This window comes from Oncorhynchus gorbuscha, linkage group LG18 (assembly GCF_021184085.1).
Source record: "Oncorhynchus gorbuscha isolate QuinsamMale2020 ecotype Even-year linkage group LG18, OgorEven_v1.0, whole genome shotgun sequence".
Lineage (NCBI taxonomy): Eukaryota > Metazoa > Chordata > Actinopteri > Salmoniformes > Salmonidae > Oncorhynchus > Oncorhynchus gorbuscha.
In genome coordinates, this window is record NC_060190.1 from 66,765,343 (window position 1) to 66,789,422 (window position 24,080).

The window sequence follows — 24,080 nt, forward strand, 5'->3', positions numbered from 1 at the left end:
CGTAAGCAAGCATTTCACTGTAAGGTCTACACCAGCTGTATTCGCCGCATGTGACTAATGCAATTTGATATATCTTATAATTTATGTTATATTAACTTAGTTATGTCTCAAAATTAAGTATATCAAACGTTAGTCAACTTTCTCAGTGCATCCAGTAAAGACAACCACATACCTCGCTTGCTAACTAGCTACATAGGCAATACAATTCACTTTTTTTGTGTGTAATTTCAGCATCACCGATGCAGGATGTGATGACAGGATTACTTTTTTGGAATGAAATGAGGATGATACATTGGTATACATTGTGCATCAAAAATATAACTTGTAAATCACCATTCATTTTATTATAGATTTCAGTCAAGGAATACAGAGACAAAATATGAGGGACGTTACTCAAAATACAAGAAAATGTTGTCGCTAAATGAACACATACTAATAGCATACGTTAACCTTGTAGCACACTTGTAAATGTGTGAGGCTTGATAAAATCATTGCTTTGTTCTGTCACATACTTATGTGGTGGCTCCCATGATATGAATAAGTAAATTAAGAATATATTTTTCATCTTTACAGGTATTCATGGGAAAAGAGGAAAAAACTATGTGTCAAGTGTATAATCTGTAAATTGTCCCTAGCTGGTCATGGCATATGGGAGAACAAACTCATACTGATCAGTCACAATTCAAATGATTCAAAAAAGTCTGTTTTATATAGCAATACCAATATTGCTCAATTGATAGATTTACATAATACTTTGGCAACCCTTCAGCTCAGCTAAAAGATGCTTAAAACATAGATACCACACCGTGTAACAGGCTTGACACTACCTTAAACTAATTACATACAACATGAGCTACTATTTGCAAAATCTTAATAAAGGCCTGTACATTATTTTATTGGGACCATGAATCAACCAGACAGACGTTCTCACAGGTTTCTTTCGTCTTTTCATAAATGGGAGTGTAAAGACAAAATATGCAGTTATTAGTTGCTTTGAGGATAATTTCTCACTAACATATCGACTAGGGTACAGTAGCAAACAGATTTAGAAATTGCCTCTCTAAGAGATGAAACCAAGGAGGCAGGACATTACAAACATATACTGTAGGTGTCTTAAGAACTGCACTAAAAGGTGTGATTCAGATTCAAACAGGTACATTTATAGAATTGAGATTACCATGAAATTAAAAGTAATTAATTGAAGAGAAAGTTTGAGACTGAGACATTTCCTAGACCTGCTGAAAAGAATTAGTATTCCTCACACACTTTGAACCATTTTCAAAAGGATGAGTATCCTTAAAACTGGAGGGGAAAATAGTGAGAGAAAACAATGCTTAAGATAGACAGACCATCTCAAACAATCACAGATATAACAGACCGAGTGAGATGTTGCTGCACTAATGCTGCAAGAAGGAGGGTGGGGCGGAGTGTTATTGACAGGGTGTGTGTTGTGGGGTTGTACTGGTGCTGCTCTGTCTAGCCATTCTGATCGTCCTGTGTTTGTTGGGGTGTTTGGAGGGGCACTGCGGCGTCCCCATTACACCGTTGCAGGGGATCTGCCTCTGGCTCATCAGGAGTGATGATGGCGGGTGAATTCTGTGAGTCAGGGACCTGGAGGGTGACCGAGGCCTCTGTGCTGACAGGGGTGCCCTCAGGAGCATCAGCTGAGGGTACAGGAGTGTTGCTGGAGGTGACAGGGCATGTAGAGCCCCCTGGAACCGGGCTGGAGGCCCCTGAGTCCCTCTGTTCTGGAGCTCGAAGCCTCTTCATCATTGTTGTGACCCGTACAGCTTTCTGTGGAAGAGCAAGACCATAGAAAGATATTTTTTAGAATGCTATCATGTAAGTGAAGAATCTGTGCAGTGAATGAATAGAACTTCATATGCACAACATTCAGACATTATGCAGTGCAGCCAAGTTACACAATGATTGTAAAAAGTACAAAAAAAAGGTTTGTTTGACAGAAAGGAAGAATACCTTCCACTTGGCTTTGGCAAAGTTCTTTTCAATTTGCCCACACACTCCATCCCTGATGTTCTTATTGGACGCTGCATTCCCAGAAATCCTGAAACAAGGGACAGGCAAACAGAAAACCAATCAAAACACATACACACACTGCGAACTTAAGAAGAAAAATTGTTATGTATTTTAATCTTGGATCGAACCATACCATTCATGGTTGATGGCCTCCTGTGCAGTCAGTCTTTGATCCTGCTCCACTTCCATCAGACTTGCCACCAGGCTTTTCGCTGTACAACAAATAAAAAAATGGAATACAATTGTATTTGTCACGTGCTGAAAACAACAAGTGTAGACCTTACTGTGATATGCTTACTTACTAGACCTTAACTAGCAATGGAGTTAAGAAACATATTTACTAAATAAACTAAAGTAAAAAAATAAAAGAGTAACAATAACGAGGCTATATACAGGGGGTACCGGTACCGAGTCACTGTGTGGGGGTACAGGTTAGTCGAGGTATTTGTACACATCTTCTCTTTCTCTCTTCTGGTGCAACAGAAGTAGACACTCCTAAAAACATTCCTTCTCCCATCTACTGGTTTCTAAATGTGCTACGTAGTACTGCATTTTGATTTGATCTCGAATTATAGTGTTTTATACCTGAGTCAGAGATATCATCCCAGTACGGTGAGTCAAACTCATAGTCTCCTGACAGAATCTTGAGGAAAAGATTCTTGTCGTGATTATCATAGTCGTCATCTTCCATTTCGTCATAGAAAGGGGGGTTTCCAGACAGGCTGGAGAAAGAAAACAAGACATAGTTGATAGTCACCTGAGATGGACGATAACACAAGTACTGTATGGGCAAGACACTGTAAACTCTAGTGAACTGAGGTGATAGAGAACACTCACAGAATATACACAATGACCCCGATGGCCCAGCAGTCCACTGGCCTTCCATACCTCTGACGTCCCACCACCTCAGGAGCTGCAGTAAGACACACACAATCCAATATTCATGAATAGAAAATTGGAATGCTCAGGAGGTAGCAACATAGTATATAGCTCTCAAGTTGTCCAAACACCATTACTGTCATGTCAAACCCATTTGCCCCCATATGTCTATGATCTGCCCCATTCCCTCACCAAGGTACTCTGGGGTTCCACAGGGGTCCTTGATGAGTCCGTTCTCCAGCTTGGCCAGGTGGAAGTCACTGATTACTATTTTGGAGTGCTTCAGGCGATTGAAGTACACCAAGTTCTCCAGCTGTGTGAAACAAAACAAAGTGTATGTCTGAATAGATATTTTTGGTATGTAGAAATAATGACAAAAATATACATAATTGGCAGGTTGGACAATTACTCAGGGTGCCATATAATTAATGTTCTTTTAATGCAGAGGGAAAAGTAGCTACCGTAATTTCCAGACTATAAGCCGCTACTTTATTCCCACGCTTTGAACCTTGCGGTTTATACAATGACGCGGCTAATTTATGGATTTTTCCCGCTTTCACAAGATTCATGTCGCCAAAAAACTGAGCACCGTCACATAATGTGACGTAAATCGAGCGTGCTCAAACTTCCCATCATTCTGATTACGGTAGTCATTTTGTCACCCTCATCATGGCAAAGACACGGAGAAATGCATATGATGCAGCTTTCAAGTTGAAGGCGATCGATCTGGCTGTTGGAAAAGGAAATAGAGCTGCTGCACGGGAGCTTGGCCTTAATGAGTCGATGATAAGACGTTGGAAACAGCAGCGTGAGGAACTGACTCAGTGCAAAAAGACAACAAAAGCTTTCAGAGGGAAGAAAAGCAGATGGCCGAAAGTATTTGCAGCCACTCGACATCAGTGTAAATCGTGAATTTAAGGTGGAGCTCCATGTTCAGTGGGAGGCTTGGATGACAAGTGGGGAGAAATCCTTCACTAAAACGGGCCACATGCGAAGAGCAACTTATGGTCAAGTCTGCCAGTGGGTCCTGACAGCGTGGAGCATTGTCAAAAAATCACTTTCATCAACGGGTTTCGAAAGGCTGGACTGCTGCGTGTTGAAGGGGCAGCATGAGCTCAGCGGGGAATTTGCACGCCGGATGAAAGTGATGAGAGCGACAATGAAAACGATCCAACATCGGATGAAGCAATTCTGAGGCTTTTCAACTCCGACACCGAAGGAGATGACTTCAGTGGTTTCAGTGCACAGGAGGAGGAAGGTAGTGACCAATGACTTTCTTGGTAGACTACTGTTTACTGCTATTTTAATCTTTTTTGTTACAAGCCGTGTTTCGTTAAAGCCTATTTATTTTTGTTACAAGCCATGTTTCGTTTAAAGGCTGTGTAAAGTTAATTTGGTTCAATGTACTGGTAGGCACCTGCGGCTTATAGATATGTGCGGCTTATTTATGTACAAAATACATATTTTTTATAATTCAGTGGGTGCGGCTTATATTCAGGTGTGCTTAATAGTCCAGAAATTGTGGTACATTTCTTATTTCTAATGCTGCCACCCGACTGAGTGGCCTATGGTGTAATAACCTCTATGAAACACCAGATGGGAGCAGTGTGCTGTGTGTGTGCGCAGTATACCTTGAGGTTCCTGTGGACGATTCTCTGGGAGTGCAGATAGGCCACGGCTTCCAACACCTGTCTGACAACGTTGCTGGTGTCCCTCTCCGAATAGTAGCCTTGGTCTAAGATCCAGTCAAAGACCTCTCTGCCTGTAGCTCTGCAGAGAAGAACATCCAGAGAAAACCAGTCATGTGTCGTATTTCTAAATTGTACTCTAGGCCTCTCGCAACATTCAAGAAGTAAAAATCAACTCTCAGATGAGTTTACTAAAATGAGATTCTCCAGGAGAATATGGAAAATTGACATTTCACACAGGGGTTGAGAAAGAGAGTATGCATTGGCAAGTCTGTAGGACGTAGATACACTCCCTAATGGTGTAATCATTGGAACGGAACCATGATGACTTCAAGAGAACAAATAAAAAGCCCTAACCAATGTCACTCAATAACCTCCAATAACACTCACAGCTCCAGAAAGAGGAAGTATTCCTTTCTAGTTTCAAAGACATCAACCAGCTGGAGGATGTTATGATGTTTAACCCTGTGAAAGAGGGAGGGAGACACAGATGGAAACAGAAAAACAAAGTCATATATTGAGCAATTTTAAACCAAGATTAACTAGAAATCATTAAGACATAACATTTGATCAAATGTATTAGTATTTTAATGATTTAATAACCATTAGAAAATTGGACCATTTCCCATTCAAGTTCAATTCAGATGAAATGCCTACTCATGCATTGAATAAAATCAGTATAGACAAAAATGGACATTACTTGTGATATTGTATGAGTGACTTGATATTTTGATCTGTATGGAAAGTGGACCATTTCCAATTCCCGTGAAACTTGGATGAATTAATTCAACCTAGAGATCGGTCTCATTACAGCAGTAAACTAACGTGTGCTAATAAGACATTTGATTTGGTCTTTCAAGGAATTTTGATTGGCATATTCTATTAAAATTTTTTAAGTTAATGTCTAAATTAATTTAATCACCTAAGTATTTTAATTACATTTGAATATATATTTTTTTCAATTACAGATTGGGGTCTGTGACTCTTTCATTACAGGTCCTACTCCATGCTAATTTCAGACTAGACTGCTAAAGAGATATTGCGTTACTGTAACTAGAAAAGGTACATTTCCTTTGCTTGCTTCAGAGTTTATGGTAGTCAAAGAACTTTCCATTGTTAAAGGCTAATGGAGAATTCAAGCTGAACAGGAGTGGTGTTATGGGAACGTAATGGGGATGTTATGGGAACAGTATGTGTAACTTCAGTAATTAGTAACAGGTATTAAGTCATTTGTAGTTAACTACCTCTATGGTGTTTTTTCCATTTCAATTGCATAAATGTGACATTTTAACAAAATGCTTAATGCATTTTGGTATCCTTTATGTTCTGCTAGCAAACGGGGAATTTTGGAGATTTTTTGTTTGTTGATGACCTACGCGGAACATTAATTAAACTACCAACAGGACATTCAAAACTGTAATATCTTGTGCTTCAAGGAGTCGTGGCTGAACGATGACATTATCAACATACAGCTGGCTGGTTTTACGCTGTATCGGCAGAATAGAATAGCGGCGCCTGGTAAAACAAGTGGCTGCGGACTATGTATTTTAGTAAATAACAGCTGGTGCATGATATCTAAGGAAATCTCAAGGTTTTGCTCGCCTGAGTTAGTGTGGTCTACAGCTTATCATGAGATACTCTATCTACCTAGAGAGTTATCTGTATTTTTCGTAGCTGTCTACATACCACCACAGACTGATGCAGGCACTAAGACCGCACTGAATGAGCTCTATTCCGCCATAAGCAAACAGGAAAACGCTCATCCAGAGGCGGCGCTCCTAGTAGCCGGGGACTTCAACACAGGGAAACTTAAATCCGTCTCACCAAATTTCTATCAGCATGTTAAATGTGCAACCAGAGGGGAAAAACTCGACCACCTTTACTCCACACACAGAGAAACATACAAAGTAAAATCAAATCAAATGTATTTATATAGCCCTTCGTACATCAGCTGATATCTCAAAATGCTGTACAGAAACCTAGCCTATAACCCCAGACAGCAAGCAATGCAGGTGTAGAAGCACTCGGACACAAAGCTCTCCCTTGCCCTCCATGTGGCAAATCTGACCATAATTCTATCCTCCTGATTCCTGCTTACAAGCAAAAAAAGGAAGCACCAGTGAGATGATCAATAAAAAATTAAGCAGATGCTAAGATACAGGACTGTTTTGCTAGCACAGACTGGAATATGTTCTGGGATTCCTCCTACGGCATTGAGGAGTACACCACATCAGTCATTGGCTTCATCAATAAGTGCCTTGATGACGTCATCCCCACTGTGACCATACGTAATACCCAAACCAGAAGCCATGGATTACAGGCAACATCCGCACTGAGCTAAAGGCTAGAGCTGCCAGATTTCAAGGAGCGGCACTCTAACCCAGAAGCTTATAAGAAGTCCCGCTATACCCTTTGACGAACCATCAAACAGGCAAAGCGTCAATGCAGGACTGAGATCAAATCTGACACTCGTTGGATGTGGCAAGACTTGCAAACCATTACAGACTACAAAGGGAAGCACAGCCGAGAGCTGCCCAGTGACACAAGCCTACCAGATGAGTTAAACTACTTCTATGCTCTCTTCAAGGCAAATAACACTGAAACACGCATGAGAGCATCAGCTGTTCCGGATGACTCTGTGATCACGCTCTCCTCAGCCGATGTGAGTAAGACCTTTAAACAGGTCAACATTCACAAGGCCGCAGGGCCAGACGGATTACTAGGACGTGTACTGCGAACATGCACTCACCAACTGGCAAGTGTCTTCACTGATATTTTCAACCTCTCCCTGTCCGAGTCTGTAATACCAACATGTTTTAAGCAGACCACAATAGTCCCTGTGCCCAAGAACATGAAGGTAACTTTCCTAAATGACTACCGACCCGTAGCACTCACGTCTATAGCAATGAAGTGCTTTGAAGGGCTGGCCATGGCTCACATCGACATCATTATCCCAGAAACCTTAGACCCACTCCAATTTGCATACCACGCTAATGGATCCACAGATTATGCAATCTCTATTGCACTCCACACTGATCTTTCTCAACTGGACAAAAGGAACACCTATATGAGAATGCTGTTCATTGACTACAGCTCAGTGTTCAACATAGTGCCCTCAAAGCTCATCACTAAGCTAAGGACCCTGGTACTAAACACCTCCCTCTGTAACTGGAACCTGGAGTTCCCGATGGGCCGCCCCCAGGTGGGGGCGCCACGCTGATCCTCAATGCAGAGGCATCTCAGGGGTGCGTGCTCAGTCCCCTCCTGTACTCCCTGTTCACTCATGACTGCAAGGCCAGGCACGACTCCAACACCATCATTAAGTTTGCCAATGACACAACAGTGGTAGGCCTGATCACCGACAACGACGAGACATCCTATAGGGAGGAGGTCAGAGACCTGGTGCCAGGACAACAACCTCTCCCTCAACGTGATCAAGACATCTCCTTTGATTTTGGACAACAGGAAAAATAAGACAGAGCACGCCCCCATTCTCATCGACGGGGCTGTAGTGGAGCAGGTTGAGAGCTTCAAGTTCCTTGGTGTCCACATCAAGAACAAACTAACATGGTCCAAACACACCAAGACAATCGTGAAGAGGGCACAATAAAACCTATTCCCCCTCAGGAGACTGAAAAGATTTGGCATGGGTCCTCAGGTCCTCAAAAGGTTCTACAGCTGCACCGTCGAGAGCATCCTGACTGATTGCATCATTCTCTGGTATGGCAACTGCTCAGCCCCCACCCGCAAGGCACTACAGAGGGTAGTGCATACGGCACACTACATCACTGGGGCCAAGCTTCCTTCCATCCATGCTCATAAGTCAGCATTTTACTGTAAGGTCTACACCGGTTGTATTCGGCACATGTGACTAATACAATTTGATTTGATTGATTTGATTCCTGTGGCATTCCAGATGCCACGGGTAAAGCTCTGAAATAATGCATAAGCCAAACTGAATGTAACTTACATCTTCAAGATCAGGATCTCATTCTTGGCAGCTTTTCTCACTTTCCTCCCATCCTTTTTCAGAAACTTTTTACAGGTGAACATTTTGAGTGTGTTCTTGTCCTTTGCTCTGAAGATCTCACAGAACTCCTCCCTAAACAAGGACCACACACAAGAGCAAACAAAATAAACATTTCACTAAAAGCTATACTGAATGGAAGAAGCATTCTTTTACTATTTAGTTAAAGTCTCAGACTACGGAATGTAAGTCATTGTGAAGGAATACTCACGATTTGACAATTTGTCCCAGGTCATATTTATCAGTCACCTCTGAGGGATTGTTGTAATCCTTCTTCTCCCCGAGTGTCAAACAGCCAAATGGCATGGCAGCTCCTCAGCTACACAGGGAGATCACACCAACACCACCTGTTACCAAGACATAGCATATTGTTGCTATAATAGTACACATTGTACAACAGTAGATACCAAGTTCCAGCTCACTACTAAACAACTTAAGAGCACCATGACCTAAGCCTATTGTATATTACCTTGCTGTTCTTATACAGTATACAGCATGTGTACAGCATATGCAATGCTATGACAAAGAATGTAGCATATCATTACTAACAATTGCAGATGTTTGTTGTTTTTCAATCAATGCTTTCAATCCAAGCACAAAATAGGCAGAGGAACATCATACACTTATCGTTTTCAAAATGTGTTTATGGAATATGCCCGTCATATATGCCGTCACTTTGGACTCAACATTATTCACAACAACTCTCCTGCAAAAAGATTGAACTCTCCAGTAATCTGGAAGGCTGCTTTCTTTTCACTCAATAGTGAATCAGACAGCCCTTTACCACCTCCGTCTGCTCTCTGTATCTCAGAGAGACTACTCTGAAAGGATGTAGCAGTGGGGAAAGATGCATGGAATAAAAGACCAGCTGGCAAATGTCTCAATGTAATAGAGATTTTTATGAATTTAGGATAACTTCCTGTTTTCATTTAGCTATTAGGCAGAATGGCAATTTACAACCTTTTTAAAATGACTTTTGGAACCGAATTGGTGTTCATAAATGTCCCTGGTCCAATACGTACACACTATTCAGCTTTGGACAATTCATACCACCAGCAGCAGCAGTAGATTTGGTTCTTTCTGAACAGAGCATACAGTTCCCTGAATACATAAATATGATCCTCTCTGGATGGGTTTCTGGTTGCTGAACAACCCTGTTGATTTGGCAGTAGAAAGCAGAGTGAAATAAAGTGGGAGGATGAGGAGGAGAGTGCATTTGACTGAGGTGCCATCTCATTGGAGTGTCATCAGTCATGTCCCTATTAAGAGAAGAAAAATGATGGCGCATCTCTGGTGGAAAATCAATGCGAGTTTCACTCCGCGGTAGAGGAAAATAACACGTCCTTATGGAAGGATCACGAATACATGAAGAAACTGACATGCTGGTAAAAGAGGACCCAAAAGCGACTTAACAGAAGGATCAAAACGGAATAACATCCTCTAGATTTGGAAAAACAATGGGGAAATGAATGATAAACAGGAAAGGCATTTGACCTTTGTAAATGGAACCGACGGAACAGGAACGGATCACAAAGGAATAAATAGGGAGTCCAGGGGAAAGGATCGGGAACAGGTGTGGAAGGACTAAATGATGATTAGGGGAATAGGAACAGCTGGGAAACGGAACGCTAAATGCAGTAATAGCTACTGTAAAGGCACATGATTTCAAATCAGTTCCAATCTTGTTGTATTAGGAGCAAAACAATTGTTAGGTACAAGCAATGGTGTAAAGTACTTAAGTAAAATTAATTTAAAGTACTACTTAAGTAGTTTTTGGGGGTATCTGTACTTCATAATTTATATTTTTTGTTTGCATGCTCCCCCCGGATTTGCCTTGATAGCAGAGCATTCACTACTCTGTCCAATGGCAAACTTCGCCCACGGCACAGGCCGAGACGGGAAACATACTACCTCAGTCCACATCAACGCTGGCAAGTACAGACGCCGCAAACAGTGGGTTTGTGAGATGCTTGACATAAATACATTAAACATCCCTCGACTCCTATTGTGTCAACATACACACCCCCCCGCCGCCCAAAAAAATATACTCTTTGTGAACAACTGCTAAAAAATAGTCGCTGATAGTTCAGTCAGGTGGCCAGCTAACTCGTTAGTTCAAGCCAAGGGCTCTCGCATATAGCTAGCTAAGTGGCTAGAAGTTAGAAAATTAACGTTAAACAAAGCTTGCCCTCAGGAGGAGCAGTTTACTGAAATTAAGCTAGCTATAATCTTAACAAAATATAGGCTACTATAAATTCTCATAACAAAATAACGTTGCTTTACAGAGTACTGAGAAAGACAGTGGTGAGGCAGGTTGCAATGCAGGAGGCAAAGGAGACGCAGAGAGAAGTAAGCAGAGAGATGTTCCACTGGATGTCATAAGGTGAATGCACCAATTTGTAAGTCGCTCTGGATAAGAGCGTCTGCTAAATGACTTAAATGTAAATGTAAATGTAGTACAGTGGTTCCCAAACTTCAGGTCAGGGATCAATGTGGGTTTCCCTGAGAGAATCTGTAATCTTATCAAAAGTATTTACAACTTGTTTCTCTTCAAATGGGTCTAGAATACAACATTTTTGAGTAAACTAAGGGCCTTTTACACTGTTAGAATTGACTTGTATATAATTGTGTTGGGACAGCCTGTGGTACTTGTATATAATTGTGTTGGGACAGCCTGTGGTACTTGTATATAATTGTGTTGGGACAGCCTGTGGTACTTGTATATAATTATGTTGGGACAGCCTGTGGTACTTGTATATAATTGTGTTGGGACAGCCTGTGGTACTTGTATATAATTGTGTTGGGACAGCCTGTGGTACTTGTATATAATTGTGTTGGGACAGCCTGTGGTACTTGTATATAATTGTGTTGGGACAGCCTGTGGTACTTGTATATAATTGTGTTGGGACAGCCTGTGGTACTTGTATATAATTGTGTTGGGACAGCCTGTGGTACTTGTATATAATTGTGTTGGGACAGCCTGTGGTACTTGTATATAATTGTGTTGGGACAGCCTGTGGTACTTGTATATAATTGTGTTGGGACAGCCTGTGGTACCTAAAATGAATTATAAAGACAATTTAAATATAAAGAAAATGTAATATTATTCTCATGTATATAAAAATATATTTTTAAAATAGCTTTACAGAGTGTAATGATGAGCCAGACAGTGGTGAGGCTGAGGCAGGCTGCAATGCAGGAGGAGACAGAGAGAGAGAAAGCAAGCAGACAGAGAGGCTGTTGAGTAAAGCAATACCTTCACTAAAAAAAATAATCTGTGCAATAAAACAATACAGTTCTAAAAATGTTAGATGTGTTGGTTTATATCGGTGGTCGTTCGTCCCCAATCGCCCACTGGAGTTGATAGTTTACCCACTTTTTTACCACTACATCACCGGTCTCAATGTAATCAAGGTATGTTTTGGCTCAACTGTGGTCATTTGCAAATGATTATACTTACAGTATGATCAAGCCCCCCGACCATCCACTCTGACAAAAATCATCCCGCGGCTGAATCTACACTGAACAAAAAAATGTACGCAACCTGTAAAGTTTTGGTCCCATGTTTCATGAGTTGAAATAAAAGATAACAGAAATGTTCCATATGCACAAAAAGCGTATTTCTCTTAAATTGGTTTAAATTGTTGTTTGTGAGAGTCTCCTTTGCCAAGATAGTCCATATACCTGAAAGGTGTGGCTTATCAAGAAGCTGATTAAACAGCATGAACATTACACAGGTGCCCCTTATGCTGGAGACAATAGAAGGTCACTTGAAAATGTACAGTTCGGTCACTCACCACAATACTAGAGATGTCAAGTTGAGGGAGCATGCAATTGGCATGCTGACTACAGGAATGTCCATCAGAGCTTTTGCTAGAGAATTGAATGTTAATTTCTCTACCATAAGCCACCAGAGTGGCCCTTAGTGGAGGTGGGGTTATGGTATGGGCAGGCATAAGCTAGGATCTGTACACAATTCCTGGAAGCTGAAAACATCCCAGTTCTTCCATGTCCTGCATACTCACCAGCATGTCACCCATTGAGTATGTTTGGGATGCTCTGGATCGACAGTGTGTTCCAGTTCCCGCCAATATTCAACCACTTCAAAAAGCTATTGAAGAGGAGTGGGACAACACTTCACAGCCTGATCAACTCTATGCGAAGGAGATGTGTCGTGCTGCATGAGGTAAATGGTGGTCACACCAGATACTGACTGGTTTTCTGATCCACACCCCTACCTTTTTTAAAGGTATCTGTAACCAACAGATGCATATCTGTATTCCCAGTCATGTGAAATCCATAGCTTAGGGCCTAATGAATTTATTTCAATTGACTGATTTCCTTTTAAGAAGTGTAAGTTGTTGCATATTGCGTTTATATTTTTGTTCAGTGTCGTTGCCTACCCCTGGACTAAACCACGTAAAGAACACTCCATTGTCTAGAGGAGCCCATCTCCCAGAATAGCACTCTGGGCCAGGAGAGAAGACTGAAGTATCATTTCAGAGCCAGAATGATTGCATCCAGAATTGTTTTTCTTTCTAATAAACTCACAAAAAGCCAGAGCCATTAGCTATCTACACAGTCTACACTCTGGCAGAGAAGTCTGTTGTTTTTGGCTGTTCATTACAAGAGCTTTCAAAGCAGTAATTAAATTCCATGTACCCATGGTGCTTCAACTTCTGCAGCAGCCCTGTCCGCATTGGAGCGGAGCAGGCAATATCTCCATCTGACTGGTAGACTGATAGTAATCAGCCAGGAGAGGGAAATAACAAACCATTTGCAACAAGAGAGAAGAGCGCATAGTTCTGTTTCAGGTCGTGAATCAATCATCTGCACGGAAAGGAGAGAATGAGTTCCTGGAATGAAGACAGAGGAAAGGAGAAGAGGAGGATGAGTGTAGTGTGGGCCACAGTGGGACTCATTACTATATAACTACAGGATCAGGGCTCCAGAGATACATACTGCCTGACTCGTTGACTGAACAGCACAGTGAAGCTGATAAACTGTAAATCAGCCTCACCTCATGCAATTCTACTACTGCAACTGGTAAAAATACATGGGCCATTTGTTCTGTGTTGTCATATCTCCTGCAGCTATACTAATATAATTTCTGTTTGATACTGTATACCTATTTTCCATTCATAAAGAGAGTGGTACTAGTCCATTGTGTATGCTGATCTGAACCCACTCCACAAGAGAGACAAACCCATTCCACGACAGAAGTCATCTACACTGATTCTACAGTACCTCTAGTAAATGTAGCCTACTGTAAAATCGACAATAAAAGAGTTTAGAATTAGAAAACAACGGGGATGATGACATATGATTGTCATGTCCATCTAGTTTTTAGCTGTCCATTTGATAGTCAGCTCTGTAATGGACAACACTATAGATCTTTAAGTGGGTCAAGTCTGTCAAAACCTTAGTCCATAGGTTTTGGATTACCTTATATTCGACATCACTCCCCAAATGTTTGTCTTAAAGGCATTAGCTTCATGAACTTCTTATTTTGTGGCTATCCTTTGGCAGCAACACCTGCAGCGGTATGTTTGTGCCTGTAATCCTCTGTCAGCTTGCAGCACATTGCATTTATATTCCATAGTCTAGGTGGTTGTATAACAGAGATAATATAAGAGCAGTGCCAGCAGGTTTGCCAGCACATTTTCATAAGCCGCTTGTGTGCGAGTACACACATTTCTGTTTTACCCTTTACCCCTTCCATACATACACTAAAATAAGCCTCTGAAAATGTGTTTCTGGTTGCTCTATAGTTTCCCTCGTCCTGCAAATAGCCTAGTTAAGTAAAAGGTTAAGTAAATGTTAAGAAGGTTAAGTAAATGTTTAAAAACATTTGTTTAGGTGGCTCATTGCAGAAGCCTCTGTAGTCCAGCATCCTTGATCAACCAACCCCAAACTACTCGGTTTCACCAAAACAAAGTTTCCCGTCCACAGAGACATATTCAATATCTCTAGGAACAATCCCATTTTCCTCCTGTGGGCTGCCATTGTAGTCCATTCCCATTCTAGACCACGCCGTCACTTGAGAGTAATTGCTCACGTGATCACCCACTTCTACAGGTGGAAAATGAGAGACCCTGTGTAAAAACATATTTTAAAACGCTTATTTGATTGGGAAGGACAGACGAACAATCTGTAAACAATGGCAGTATAATGAGGCCAGCACAATACCTGCTGTTCTTCCATCATGAGTTTTGAACTCCTAGCGAATTACCACTAAACCCCACTTTTACATCATCAGCACCTCGTCACAGGGAAAAATGCATGGCCAGAAAAAAGGTAAACCTGAAGGGCTGGGCTGTTTGTGGGGAGGGCCTAGATAACTGGGAACATTAGGGAGTTGGAGCTGATAGGGCAGCCCACAGGTATCCTTTACACTTATCCCTTTCTCCTAAACTGGATCATTGTTTTAAAATTGCTCCCCTCCCAGTGGGGGAGTATCTGTGTATTATCTAATGAATATTTCAGTACTGCGTCCTCAGTACTATATCGTACACAATAGGAAAAATGCTAGATGGGAGATATTTCATGTCCACAATACATTATCTGGAGCCCCTCCTGCAGTCTCCTTTAAATCCAGGTAAAAGAAGGCAGGTGTAAGAGTATAGCCAAATACATACATGCTAACATAATGTGTAATAATTTACAATACTTGTGTTATTCTTAATGTTTAGTCTGTTCATGTGTGTGTGTGTATATATATATATATATATACTAACTACAGTATGCACCTCCTTTATCTTGCACCTGAAAGCTGCAGAGCTCAGCATCACTAACTGGTGATTTGTGAGTGGTTTGAAGTCCAAAGTACAGTGTGCCAATCTTCTCCTGCTGAGCCCCCTTCCCTAGCATGGATCCTGGGGGAATGGTCCCTATAACTGCTGCCTGCCTGGCTGTCTCTGTATTACAGCATCTACTATTTTCTCACACACGCACACCAAATGAGCTTATATAACTGCTTCGTAATGACATGCTGCCTTGTGACACTTAGTTCTAAAATCCCATTACGGTTTCGCTATGCGCCTCTTGTTCTAATAGTGAAGTGTCGGCTCAGGGGTCACTTTTGAAATTGGTTTTATGTCTGGTAAACCCCTTGTTCGCTTTTTATTATATTATTTGGTTTTCCTAGCAAAGCAACAATTAAAATCCGTTTCAGCAAACAAAATGATTGCGAGAGACACAGCATGAATCAGTGGGTATGATATAGCTAACAGAGATAATGCTTAGCATAATGCAAAAACATGCATAATACTTTGCTGTATTGCCTGAGCCTCTGTGCTAACTCAATCCTGAATACGCAAAAAGTCTTGTCACAACACCACTGAGACAAACAAGTTAGACATTGTTCTTTGTCAAAGACTCTGCCTTACAGCAATATCAACAGTCTGGAACAAAGTCTATTTAGGACTATAATTCAGGATGCAACAACCACAAAACTACATCATAAACAAATGCTAAATATACACTGAGTATACAAAAAGTATTCAAAACTTTAAGCTTTTTCCATGACAAACTGATCAGGTGAATCCAGGTGAAAGCTATAATCCCTTATTGATGTCATTTGTTAACAGGTTAAAGAAGGATTTTTGAGAAAATTGAGACATGGATTGTGTATGTGTGCCATTAAGAGGGTGAATGGGTGAGACAAAAGATTTAAGTGCCTTTGAACGGGGTATGGTAGTAGGTGCCAGGTGCACCAGTTTGGGTCAAGAACTGCAGCGCTGCTGGGTTTTTCATGCTCAACAGTTTCCAAAGTGTATCCAGAATGGTCCACCACCCGAAAGAACATCCCCAGCCAAGTTGACACAATTGTGGGAAGCATTGGAGTCAACGGGTGTGAAATAGGACAAATAAGCACCCAGCACATTATTATCATTGTTAAACGATCGATGGATGACCAGAAAGAGGAAACAAATCATTAGCACTGGAATAAATGCTCACCTAAAATTAAACAAGGTCAATTTCTATGTTTCCTGTTGTTTGTATTTGAATCATTGGAAGGGAATGAAACGGCATTCATTACATAATATAATGCCACAAGGCCAATGCTCCAACATCCAAAACCATTTCCTCCCCATTTAGTGTATTACCATCCTGTTTCTATGGTCATTGTCGGGAATTCATTCACTTTAGAAATTGTGGTCCATTCAGGTCTTTCATTGCTTGAATGGGTCACGTAAACAATAAAAAAACATTATGTTAGGAGTCAAAGCATTAAAATGAATTGAGAATGGATGGACATTGGCACAATAGCAAAGATTAGGTCTAGGATAATAAGATTGTCAGTCTGTTGACTGTGACAGACAAGGAAAACTGTCAGTGCATATTCTGTTTAAAGGAGACACACAATGTCCCTTTTATGAAATTTATGGGAGCAAAAGTAGACTGGGTTCTCACCTAACTTGCTGAAGATAATAAAAAGCCACTTATTACCCCTCAGTAGAAAACATCCAGCTTTTTCAATAGAATCAATCATTTCAATATGATAAAATATTCCTCTCCTTTTCAGGATCGGGAAGCCCTTCTCTGTTGCTGATTCAGAAGGCTGGTCTTCTTTTGCTATTGAAATCATTTCAAATTGAGCGAAGGCAGAGAACGCACCTTTGCGTCCTAAGGTAAACCCTTGGCCACCAATTGGCATTGGCCAGAGGGAAATATGGGCAGTCCCATGATAACATAAATACCTATGAGGATGCTTAAGAGAACTAACCAAGTAACATGAAAAATAGTCCGAAAAAATAAATTGTAACAACAGATCATATTAATAGAAATAATAAAAACGGCACAATCTTATAAATGCATGCTCATATTTGAAAGTCCTAGAAAGGCTATAAGCATGTCAGCCCAGCCTGCTCAGTTCATTTGATTCAATTTAAAAATAAAAATAAAAAAAATTGAGAAAACAACCTAAATACAACGCAAGACAAGTCCTTTTTTTTAATGTCCATTACATGCAAGACATACTTCAGGTAGTCCTCATTATATCCTGTTATAATCCAACAAAGAAAGGAAGAAAAAAGGAACAGAGTCTAATGCCCGCTTATGATTGCAAGTAAAAATTTGTCTTAGGCATCACAGTCTATCCTGCTATATTCCTGTCGTATCGTGACATGGCATTTGTTCTTAACCGACTTGCCTAGTTAAATAAAGGTTACACAGAAACACACACTGACCAAAAAGGTATTTTGTTGGCATTTACTTATGTCCCCATTACCAGTAAAACATAATCAAAACCTATTTCTTTCACTTACTTGCTGTTTCGTTGTTAATTTGCTCAGTCGTTTCATTCTCAACCAGGATTTCATCATGCATGTCAAGCAGTAAAGTTTCAGCTGTCTGTTTGTGGTCTCTCTTTCTCGGTGGGCACTGTCACTGTGTCCATTTCCATTGCTTGTTCACAGCCTCAAGTACTTTTGTAAGTTTTAACCCCACCGTCTGGGTCGGCAGTTTTGTTGAGAAAGTGTTTCAATGCCATGACAGTGAGAATCACGTCTGCTGCAGATGCAGTTGATTAGCTTATTTCTCAAGTCATTTGTTCAAATGGCGCTAGGAGTGTGTTCATGTTTCCAAGTTTCAAACAGGTTGTCAAATGCCATTGAAATTGCAGCAGCGGAATGAGAACCAGCACATTCTTGAGCAATACGGCTTTCCTCAGTACGACATCCTCGTCGACCCACTGTGCTGTCAGACTCAGCATGCTCATGGGGCTGACATCGCTGGTCCAAATGTCAGCCGTGAAGCTAATAGCAGTGACGCCCATAGCAACTAGCTCATAGATGTGCATTTCAACAACACTGTGTACAACAATTGAAAAATAGAGCCTACTTGGTAGTGTGTACCTGGGCTCGAGGTGCTCGATCAGTCGGTGAAAGCCAACTTCATCCACGACAGAGAACGGTTGATTGTCAAGGGCAATGAATTCCATTACCGTGGCATTAATGGATTTCGCCTTTGACTTGTCTTGCTGAAAACGTCTTACTCCTTCAAATGACTGCTCGACTTGAACTTGTTTAGTAGTTGGAAGTGTGAGTTTAGTATTTTTCTGGTTTTGTTCTCTTGTAGTGTGTTTTTTTCATGGCGTCATTATGTCGTCTACTTACGTTATATAGGTATGCACGTCAGCTTTGACATCGGTTTTGCATATCGGCGCTAAACTAGACAGACATCGGGCCGATGCCAATGTTGCCATTTTTAGCTAATATCATCCGATTCTGATATGCTCACTGATATATCGTGCATCCCTAGTTGTTTCCATAGTTCATTTCATACACCGAACAAAAATATAAAACACAACATGTAAAGTGTTGGTCCTGTGTTTCATGAGCTGAAATAAAAGATATCAGAAATTTTCCATGTGCACAAAAGCGTGTTTACATCCCTGTTATAGTGAGCATTTATTTATATTTTTCCAAGTTAATCCATCGACCTGACAGGTGTGGCATATCAAGAAGCTGATTAAACAGCATGATCATTACACAGGTTCACCTTGTGCTGGGGACTATAAAAGGCCACTCTAAAATGTGCAGTTGTGTTGCACAACACAATGCCACAGATGTCTCAGGTTGAAGAAGCCTGCAACTGGCACACTGAATACATTAATGTCCACTAGAGCTGTTGCCAGATAATGCAATGTTACTCTACCATAAGCCGTCTCCAACATCATTTTAGATAATTTGGCAGTACAGCCAACTGCCCTCCTGTGTACCCACGCCAGGACCTCCACATCCGGGTTCTTCACTTGCGGGATCGTTTGAAACCAGCCATCCGGACAGCTGATGAACCTGTGGGTTTGCACAATTGAAGAATTTCTGCACAAACAGTCAAACTGTCTCAGGGAAGCTCATCTGCGTGCTCTTTGTCCTCACCAGGGTCTAGACCGGACTGCATTTTGGCATCATAACAGACTTCAGCGGGCAAATACTCACCTTCAATGGCCACTGGCATGCTGGAAAAGTGCGCTCTTCACGAATGAATTCTAGTTGCAACTGTCCCGGGCAGATGGCAGACAGAGTGCATGGCGTCTGGTGGGCGAGCGGTTTGCGGACGTCAACGTTGCGAAGAGAGTGCCCCATGGTGGTGGTGGGGTTATGGTATGGGCAGGGATACCGTGACGTCAATGCACAGAGATACCGTGACGAGATCCTGAGGCCGATTGTCGTGCTATTCATCCAAAGCCATCACCTCATGTTTCAGCATGATAATGCACGGCCCCATGTCACAAGGATCTGTACACAATTCCTGGAAGCTGAAAATGTCCCAGTTCTTCAATGGCCTGCATACTCACCAGACATGTCACTTATTGAGTATGTTTGGGATCAATGTATATGACAGCGTGTCCCAGTTCCCGCCAATATCCAGCAACTTTGCACAGCCATTGAAGAGGAGTGGGACAACATTCCACATGCCACAATCAACAGCCTGATCAACTCGATGCAAATGAGATGTGTTGCACAGCATGAGTAAAATGGTGGTTACACCGGACTGGTTTTCTGATCCACGCCCCTACCTTTTTTTAAGGTCTCTGTGACCAACAGATGCATATCTGTATTCCCAGTCTTGAAAAATCCATAGAATAGGGCCTAATGAATTTATTTCAAATGACTGATTTCCTTATACATTTTTTAACTTGTTGCGTTTATATATTTTTTCACTGTAATATAAAGCCTCATAATACTACTGTAAGTACCATACAATAACCAAGTAGCTTAGCGGTTAAGAGCACTGGGCCAGTAACTGAAAGGTCACTGGTTTGAATCCCAGAGCCAACTAGGTGAAAAATGTGTCGATGTGCCTCTGAGCAAGGCACTTAACCCAAATTACTCATATAAGTTGCTCTGCATAAGAGCATCTGCTAAATGACTAAAATGTAAATTCTTCTCCCAGGTCTGACGCAGGTCGGTGCTTGGCCACCAGCCACAGACATGTCCCTGATCCCTGGCATGAGCTTGGAACTTTCAAAGGTTAATTCTTGTGAAGCACTGGTGTCAGGGAACAGATGGTCATGCACAACACCAAGCTAGGAAACAGACGTTGCCTTTCAGAACGCTATGACCATTGCATGTATTTCACCCCCCACTTGGTGGACTTTGATTAAATCAACCTCAATGCACACTAGATTTAGTATGAAACAAAAACATAGATTGGTACCATCAGCACCTAGGACAACAGAAAACCAAACACGTCTGATCATTACACAACAGCAAGGAAATCCTAAAACGGCATGAAATCACTGGTGAGAAGAGAACAGCGAGAGATCTCTGCATCAAGCAGGTGTGTGAAGCTCCTCTTTACCTGTTTGATCTGCTGTTGACGGGATGGAAGCTTCTGACTTATTGTTTTAAGTCAGGGGATCTTTATTCCCTCTTCTTCACGCTTTATCGTCTGATCTGACCATTCTGTTCAGATGTTGTTTGTTGCCGTGGTTACCAAGTCCTACATAAGCGTCAGGGGTACAGTGAGGAGGGGGAGATAGACGCATTGCCTGTCCACACTGTGTTGTACAGGAACAGAGCTAAATTTAGTGGTTGGCTAGTCTCGTCATGCACGCCTCACTGGGTTTGGATGCAGTACAAAAACATTTTTGGTCTCGCATCAAAAGATCAAAATAGGAGGTCCTTCATGGAATGATTTTAGTGCCTTCAAATATATTTAATAGTGAGTACTCATCAGCTATAACCCAATTTAAATTTTATTTTTATCTACAAGCACATGAAGTATGACGTGAACCATTTTTTTCTTGTTCACTGTTATTTCTATGAATGTAAACACTTTACTGTAAAACCAGGACACTAATTAGCTATTGTGGTTTAACCTTATCAGACTGGGTTCCATGGAAGGTAAACTGATAGTTGTCTGTAGTCTTTCACAGCTCTCTGTAGTTATCCAATGGCAATCAATGACTAGTTGAAGATTGAGAAACAGTGCATTCGGAAAGTATTCAGACCCCTTCCCTTTCTCCAATTTTTTTTAAAGTTACAGCTTAATTCTTAAATTTACAAAATTGTTTTTCCCCCCTCAACCTAGTGAAAACAGGTTGTCAGAATTCTTTGCAAATGTATAAAAAAAAAGTTTTTACATAAGTATTCATACACTTTGCTATGAGACTGGAGACTCGAAATGGAGCTCAGGTGCACCCTGCTTCCATTGATCGTCCTTCAGATGTTTCTACAACTTGATTGAAGTCCACCTGAAGGTAAATTCAACCTGTCTATATAAAGGGTCCAACAGTTGACAGCGCATGTCAGAGCAAAAACCAAGCCATGTCGACTGAATTATCCGTAAACCTCCGAGACAGGATTGTGTCGAGGCACAGATCTGTAGCATTTCTGTAGCAAAAAATGTCTGTAGCATTGAAGGTACCCAAGAAGACAGTGGCCTCCATCATTCTTAAATGGAAGAAGTTTAGAACCACAAAGACTTCTTAGAGCTGGCCGCCCAGCCAAACTGAGCAATCGGGGGAGAAGGGCCTTGGTCAGGGAGGTGACCAAGAACCTGATGGTCATGCTGACAGAGCTCCAGAATTCCTCTGTGCAGATGGGAGAATCTTCCAGAGGGACAATGATCTCTAAAGCACACCACCAATCAGGCCTTTGTGGTAGTTTCAGACGGAAGCCACTCCTCAGTAAAAGGGACATGACAGCCCGCTTGGAGTTTGACAAAAGGCACCTAAAGACTCTCAGACCGTGAGAAACAAGATTCTCTGGTCTGAAGAAACCAAGATTGAACTCTTTGCCTGAATGCCAAACGTCACATCTGGAGGAAACCTGGCACCATTCCTAAGGTGAAGCATGGTGGTGGCACCATCATGCTGTGGGGATGTTATTCAGTGGCAGGGACTGGTAGACTAGACAAGATCGAGGGAAAGATGAACAGAGCAAAGTACAAAGAGATCCTTGATGAAAACCTGCTCTAGAACGCTCAGGACCTCAGACTGGGGGCGAAAGTTCACCTTCCAACAGAACAACAACCCTAAACACACAGCCAAGACAACAAAGCAGTGTCTTTGGGACAAGTCTTAATGTCCTTGAGTGGCCCAGCCAGAGCCCAGACTTGAACCCTATCAAACTTCTCTGGAGAGACCTGAAAATAGCTGTGCAGAGAGGGTCTGCAGAAAAGAATGTGAGAATCTCCCTAAATACAGGTGCCAAGCTTGTAGCATCATACACAAGAAGCTGTGATCGCTGCCAAAGGCATGTCAACAAAGTACTGAGTAAAGGGTCTGAATACTTATGCAAAATGTGATATTTCAATTTAATATTTTTTATAAATATGCTTTGTCATTATGGAGTATTGTGTGTAGATTGAGGGAAGAAAAAAAACAATTTAATCCATTTTAGAATAAGGCTGTAACGTAACAACATGTGGAAATAGTCAAGGGATCTGACTACTTTCCGAATGCACTGTATCTAGCAAAATACAGCATGTTTAAGCTGGAAAGAAACACAAATTGCCATCATTTGAAGTTCCCCTTAAACTTGAGCTTTTTGTACACTGAACAAAAATAAACGGCACATGCAATTTCAAGGATTTTACTGAGTTACAGTTCATGTAAGGATCAGTCAATTGAAATACATTAATTAGGCCCTAATCTATCAATTTCACATGACTGGTATTAGTTGGTCACAGAAAAAAAGTAGATGCATGGATCAGAAAAGCAGTCAGTATGTAACGGTTCTCTTTAGGTGAAGTAGAGGCGGACCAAAATTCAGCGTGGTGGTTATTCATGTTCTTTAATTTATAAAGACACTACACATGAGATAACTAACAAAAACAACAAACATGAGAACACCTAAAACAGTCCCATCTGGTGCAAACACAAAGACAGGAACAATCACCCACAAACACACAGTGAAACCCAGGCTACCTAAATATGGTTCCCAATCAGAGACAATGACTAACACCTGCCTCTGATTGAGAACCATATCAGGCCAGACATAGAAATAGACAAACAAGACATCCAACATAGAATGCCCACTCAGATCACACCCTGACCAACCAAAACATAGAAACGTAAAAAGCAAATTATGGTCAGGGTGTGATAGTACCCCCCCCCCTCCCCAAGGTGCGGACTCTGGCCGCAAAACCTGAACCTATTGGGGAAGGTCTGGGTGGGCCCTCTGTCCGCGGTGGCGGCTCTGGTGCTGGACGTGGCCCCCACTTCACCGTAGTCTTAGTCTCCCACCTTGTCCGCTTCCGTGGCCTCCTAGCCAAGGTGAGCCTACTTAATGACACTGGACTGAGGGGCAGCTCGGGACAGAGGGGCAGCTCCTCGGGACAGAGGGGCAGCTGCTCGGGACAGAGGGGCAGCTGCACGGGACAGAGGGACAGCTGCTCGGGACAGCTGCTCGGGACAGAGGGACAGCTGCTCGGGACAAAGGGGCGGCTTCTCGGGACAGAGGGGCTCTGGCGCCTCTGGGCAGAGGGGCTCTGGC

General features: G+C 41.8%; 1 protein-coding gene across 3 annotated transcripts in view; it reads right to left on the minus strand.

Annotated features, from left to right (window-relative positions):
- Window positions 1-325: 325 nt before the first annotated feature.
- LOC124003592 (caM kinase-like vesicle-associated protein) overlaps window positions 326-24,080 on the minus strand; it is a 33,841-nt gene continuing 10,086 nt past the window's right edge. Inside the window, exons 1-11 of one of the 3 annotated variants that reach the window (XM_046311964.1) lie at window positions 20,941-21,068; window positions 8,843-8,978; window positions 8,575-8,706; window positions 4,995-5,069; window positions 4,548-4,686; window positions 3,109-3,229; window positions 2,875-2,950; window positions 2,623-2,759; window positions 2,171-2,249; window positions 1,978-2,065; window positions 326-1,794 (exon numbers count right to left, since the gene is read on the minus strand). In XM_046311964.1, the coding sequence (XP_046167920.1) occupies window positions 1,477-1,794; window positions 1,978-2,065; window positions 2,171-2,249; window positions 2,623-2,759; window positions 2,875-2,950; window positions 3,109-3,229; window positions 4,548-4,686; window positions 4,995-5,069; window positions 8,575-8,706; window positions 8,843-8,937 (1,260 nt within the window). In that variant the 5' untranslated portion in view covers window positions 8,938-8,978; window positions 20,941-21,068 and the 3' untranslated portion in view covers window positions 326-1,476. Of the gene's footprint in view, window positions 1,795-1,977; window positions 2,066-2,170; window positions 2,250-2,622; window positions 2,760-2,874; window positions 2,951-3,108; window positions 3,230-4,547; window positions 4,687-4,994; window positions 5,070-8,574; window positions 8,707-8,842; window positions 8,979-20,940; window positions 21,069-24,080 lie in introns of those variants that run through there. The other 2 variants (XM_046311965.1, XM_046311963.1) reach the window with 2 other exon arrangements.